The sequence below is a fragment of the Numida meleagris genome, chromosome 1, assembly GCF_002078875.1.
Source record: "Numida meleagris isolate 19003 breed g44 Domestic line chromosome 1, NumMel1.0, whole genome shotgun sequence".
NCBI classification, from domain to species: domain Eukaryota; kingdom Metazoa; phylum Chordata; class Aves; order Galliformes; family Numididae; genus Numida; species Numida meleagris.
The window spans coordinates 194,038,937-194,044,560 of record NC_034409.1 but is presented as its reverse complement, the minus strand read 5'-3'; the positions used below and the strand labels follow the sequence as shown (position 1 = coordinate 194,044,560).

The following is a 5,624-nucleotide window of genomic DNA, read 5'->3' as shown; positions in this document are numbered from 1 at the left end:
CCCCGCCCCTCCCCCCCTCACCTTGTCCCAGCTCAGCCACTGCCACACCGCTTTGTCCAGCTGAGCGTCGCCGGTGCTGCGGGCGATCAGCACGTTGGAATTCACGTCCCCGCCGCCGCCTCCGCGTTCACCCATCGCGCCCGATTCGGAGGGCGGCGGCTTCAAACCGAGGCACCGCGCATCGCCCGAAGGAGGAACCGCGGACGAGCGGACGCCGCCGGGCTGTTAGCTCAGCGCCGCGGCGGGTAACGGCGAGCGCCCGCCCCGCCCTCCGCCGCCGCTCGACAACAGGCGAGGCCCCGCCCCCTCGCCTCCAACCCACCAATCAAAGCGGCGGGAGGGCGGGGATACGCGGCCGCCTTCCCCTCGCTCCCGGTGCACGATGGGAAATGTAGTGCAGGCACCGGAAGAAGGAGGCGGAAGGGAAGGGCCGGCGGGCGGCACAGAACTACAACTCCCAGCGGCCCGTGCGGCTCTCCGCCTTTCGCCTCAGGGCGAGGTGGAGCAGTGGGCCCTGAGGGGATGGCGGCCGTGCTTACGTTCTGTCCTTCGTTGTTGGGCTCTTCAGGAACCACGGCTCTCTTCTACTGCCTCCCTCGTTAATATTCCCTACCTGAGTGATGTAGAGGAGGAGAATTGAAAAATCTCTGTGGTGGTGCCCCTCCTTCAGTTGGAAATAGCATAGAGGGAGAGGCAACGGAGGGGTGGAGAGATGTGCAGGGATGTGGTTTGGAGTGCTGAGGCAGCACAGTGTAACTCCTGTAAAGTGTATAAATTACAGAATGGAATGATCCAGAAGTCCAAAGGACTGCGCGCTGGGGAGGGGAGAAGAACCTTTAAATCACTCTGTTTCGCTGCACTGCTGATAGAAGGCAGCAGAAGGCATAAACAGGAAGGAAATAAATGAGCATAACTTTCCTGTTAGGCCTCTGCTGAGGTTGGTTGTGGCACAGAGGAAGAAAAAGAATCGTTGAGGTTGGAAAAGACCTCTAAGGCCCTTAAGTCCAACCCCAACCCATCCCCGCTGCGCCCACTGTGTCCCTCAGTGCCATACTGAGAGCGCTTGGAAATGCCCTAAATCCTGCCCCAAGGAACTTCTGACCAAGTCTGGATGATGAAGCTAAGGAAGAAGGGAGATCCAGCTGCAGATAAGTCCATGGAACTACAGGTCTGTCTCCAAGACTTACCTGCAGTGAGGTGTGGCAAGTTCGTGGAATCATTAAGGCTGGAAAAGGTTTCCAAGATCCCCAACCTCAGCCCACCCCCACCATGGCCACCGACCATGTCCCCACATAACCTGAGCAGTGGTACAATGAGACGTAATGGGTGGTTTCAATCCATCACTGGACGAGAGAAGAGGCACTGCTGTCATCTCTCTGGACTTCAGTATGGCCTTTGACACAGTCCCCACTGCATCCTTCTCTCCAAACTGGAAAGATACGGATTTGACAGGCGGACTGTTCAATGGATGAGGAACTGGTTGTGAGATCGTACCCAGCGAGTGGTGGTCAATGGCTCAACCTGTGGATGGAGATGGGTGACAGTGGTGTCCCCCAAGGGTCAGTACTGGTACCAGTGCTCTTTAACATCCCTATCAATGACATTGACAGAGGGATTGACACAGCTGAGGGACAGGATGCCATGCAGAGACTGAGCAGAGGGCCCAGGAGAACCTCATGAGGTTCAACAAATCCAAGTGCAAGGTCTGCACCTGGGACACGATAACCCCAGTACAAGCTGGGGGATGTAAGGATGGAGCACAGCTCTGCTGAAAAGAGCCTGGAAGTGCTGGTGGATGGCGGCTGGACATGAGCCAGCACTGTGCCCTCACTGCCCTAAAGCCAACCATACCCTGCTGCTGAAACTATGGTACCATGATTGTTAGTTAACAAGCAGGTTTTGTGTGTGCTTGGCACAGGACAGTGAAATTTTTTTTTCCCTTTATATGGAAATAGTGATTAATGGTGATTTGGAGTTGGCTAGAAGAATGAGTCAGCTTTCTGTGACATTCTGCTGCATTTAAAAATCCTTTTAGGCTGTTTTTCCTTAATTGCATAACTTGTGGTTATTGCTAGAAGGAAGAGGTTCCCAGGTAACCAGCAATAGGATGAGAGGTGATGGCCTCAAGTTGCACCAGAGGAGGTTCAGCTCAAGTGTGAGAACTTCCTCCTGTGAAAGCAGTCAGGCACTGGCACAGGCTGCCCAGGGAGTGGTGGGATCACCATCCTGAGAAGTGTTCCAGGGCTGTGGAGATGTGGCATGGAGGGATATGGTGGGGGTTGGTTGGGCTTGGGCTGGGGAATCTTCGAGGTCTTTTCTAACCTTCGTGTTTCTATGGTTCTTTGACAGGGGCTTGCAGCCAGATCTGCCAGAGGTGACCGCAGGCCACGCAACACTACACTTCCTATCAGCTCCAGCTTCACCCTATAGGCTTGTGGACCTGATGCCACCTACTTCCTCACGTCATTCTTATTTTTTCTCTTTCTTGTCTCTCTCACACGTCGCCACATAAGGATGTGTCGTCCGTAGCAACATGATGTAATGCTGAGCCCAACAGGCAAGTTAAAGCAATGCCCCAGCAGCCTGGTGCTGGCACGCTTTTTCCGGATCTCACAATAGCTGACAAGGGAATTTACACCTCCAGGGAATTTGCACCTGACAGTCAGTGTGAGGCACAGCTGCTGCTCTTCACATCTCTGCTGCTCTTTTCTGCTCTCTCGTGTTTTATTTTCAAGGGAAAGCCAGAGCCCAGCGTAACAGGAGCTCCATAAAAACTTCATTTTCCACCAAAAAAAGGACTGTGCCTGTGTTGAGTATCTTTCTGAGGCCTGCCAAACAGGAATGCTTCTTACAAGAACTCTGTGCCTCTTTGGAAAGGCAATAAGAGGTATTGTTAAAATTAAACTTCATCTTTCAAATGGTTCAATTCTATTTTTTTTTCTTATGTGTTGAATAAGAGCTTTAACTTCTTCTGCAGAGGGATTTTATGCCATCGGATCAAGAAGGCTGTTACTTTGTGATACCTTCAGGTAGGACAGTGTCAGCCGTGCCCACACCCCGTGTTATCAGTGCTCACCTTCCTAAGTGCAATTAACAGCAGGATTTGACCGTCATCGCTGATATTTAGATAAGAGAATTCCCAATCCATCAGTTATCTCTGCTCCTCCCTGAAGAACAGATAAAACAGAAGATAAAAGCCTTCGCCTGTTCTTTCTTTCCTGGGAATGACTGCAGTGCAAAGGGGTTGAAACCTCTCCGTGGGATCTCACAGTGCATCCCAAGCTAGGGAGTGTGATCTGCCTTCCAAATATTTGCTCAGCTAGCTCCAAGGCACGGCAGGGAGAGCAGTGAAGAAGAAGCCATCGTGATGCTGACGCTGGGGCCGGGCACGTTGCTTCTCTCCCAGCAATCCACAGAGCACAGTGTGCCACGTACCGAGCAGCATCAAACGCTCCGCGGCCTAAAAACCGAGGGAAATGCCCCGTGGCCAGAGGGAAATATAAGGCAAGTGGTGGGATGGGGCTTGCTGCGGTGGAAGAGAATGGTGAGAGCCTGCAGGCAGACCGTGGCAGTGCTCAGCTGGAAGGGATGACTTCATCCCTGCCCAAATGCATGCGTGCATATGTATAGCTCTGCGTGCTGTGCTGCTCTGCTTTCAGGGACAGACGCTGCTCCCTGTGCTGCTGCTCTGAATCTCAAAGCGTCCTCATGTAGCATAACTGTAGCTGTGGAATGCTGGATATCTCCCCTTGCCTCCCCCCCCAAAAAAAAAATTAGAGCTTTTGTTTAACACAGATAAAATAACGTGAATTAATAGAGACTTGTTAATCACACGCAGCTTCTTTTTTGGGATTTGCATTTGTGCAGTGCAGGGAGGAAGAGGCATTCCCCTTGGCGCAGCTGAACGCCCCGGGGCTGAGTTTGCAGCGTCTCAGCGTCGTACCCCTGAACAATGGTGTGCAGATTTTTGCTCCTGACCAACGCCTTCACTGTTCTTCTGCAGGAGAATGGCTGAGCTCCCAGCGACGTCGCTGCGCATCAGAAGGAAAAAACCATCTGTACGGTCGCGTTAGCATCCCCAGCGACCTGGCACCGCAGAGCAAACCCTCGCCCGTGACAAACCCGATTAGCCCTGCACTGGAGAGCCTCAGCACCCGGTAGGCACGGTGTTTCCATGGCAATCCCGTTGCACGCAGTTGGTTCCAGATACCCTGCACAGGGTTTGGGGCTCCCTCCCACGGCGTTCCCATTGGTTTCCTAACCCCCCCCCCCCCCCTCCCCCCAGTTCCTGCAGTGAGATGGGTCATGCAGGATGAACCCAGCTGCTCTCTGCATGCCCTCGCTCTGCAGCACGGCTTTTTGTTTTATTATTTATGTATCATGAGCACGCTGTGCCTCTTGGGTGACCCAGTCTTAGCGCAGCAGCTCCCATAGCTTTGTTTGCATCTCTCAGAGTGCCGTATTTCCAGGCAGACGCTGCAACCCTGAAGCCAGGTGGTAGCACCATCCATACCAAGGGATTGTGTGCTGCCTGGGGAGGTGCCTCTTGGGGCTGAATGGCATTTTTAAGCTCATCTGGAGCAGCTGAAATGCAGGCAGAGCATGGAGAATGGGATCAGGAAGGACACAGCAGGGGACCACTGATAAGAGGAACCAGTGGCTGTCCTGGCTTGGTGCTTCATATTAGCCCTGGGGAAGCCTGACCCTGTGCTTTGCTTCATGGACAGCATGCTCTTTTGGTTTGCTGAAGAGCTGAATGCTGTAAAGGAGCATAATCACACAGCTCAGAGCTGCTTGAAAACCCTCCAGGAGCTGCTCTCCTGCTTCTTGCTGCAAACACAGTGCCCTGAAAACACACCCCAGGTCCAATTCTGCCTGTGGGCACATATCTGAGGCAGCAGCCTTGGGCCAGCAAGCACAGAGAAACTCAGGCTCATCACCTCCTCCCACCCTGATCTCTTGCCCTATCCCAGAAAGTACATTTTACTCAGGATCTGCTGACTCAACCCCAGGAGCAGCAGTTCTCACTAAGGAGCACGGGGCAGGAAAGCCACAGCAAGCATCCCCATTCCTCCTGGTGCCTCCAGCTCTGCTCTGCGGGAGGCTCTGCCTCAGATCCCCGCCTCCTTCCTATGATTTCACTGCAGGGAACTTCAGCACCCCAGGGAAGCTGGCTTGGGTCACTGGTCCCCTCGTATATCAAAGTTTGTCCTTTCCAAGCCAGACCTGGTTATTTTTAAGCTTCCCCACTAGGTATTAATAGCCCATATGCGTGCTATGCTGAGCAGTTCCTTTGGTACTCGTATGGGAGTCAAGCTGAACTGCCCTGACCCATGATCGCAGTCCCAACGGTTGGTTTTACAATTGCACTTCTGATTAAACTTACTGCAGCTTATCACCAGCACGTGCCTACACCTGCACTGCCCCTGGCTTCTCAGCAGGATGGGGAAAAGGCAAAAAGGAGCAGAGAAAGGGGAGACAGACCGGCAGGGTGCAAAGAGAGCTGGGGCCGCTTCTCCCTTGCAATTGGTGCTGCATAGAGAGGGTCCAGAGTTGCCCCAAATCTGGGCTCTGCCTGCTGAAGGCTCCTCTGCTAATTAATTGGGGAGCTTCCAGCACCAGTT

General features: G+C 53.3%; 1 protein-coding gene and 1 long non-coding RNA gene across 4 annotated transcripts in view; one reads left to right on the top strand and one right to left on the bottom strand.

Annotated features, from left to right (window-relative positions):
- The window catches only part of PGM2L1 (phosphoglucomutase 2 like 1), a 72,314-nt gene extending 72,023 nt beyond the window's left edge, over positions 1-291 (bottom strand). The window contains exon 1 of one of the 3 annotated variants that reach the window (XM_021384177.1): positions 22-291. In XM_021384177.1, coding sequence (XP_021239852.1) covers positions 22-135 — 114 coding nt within the window. In that variant the 5' untranslated portion in view covers positions 136-291. The remainder of the gene's footprint in view (positions 1-21) is intronic. The other 2 variants (XM_021384176.1, XM_021384178.1) reach the window with 2 other exon arrangements.
- LOC110392161 lies at positions 2,042-3,503 on the top strand. The gene is made up of 3 exons (XR_002434238.1): positions 2,042-2,272; positions 2,350-2,887; positions 2,978-3,503. It is a non-coding gene; the product is annotated as an uncharacterized LOC110392161 (long non-coding RNA).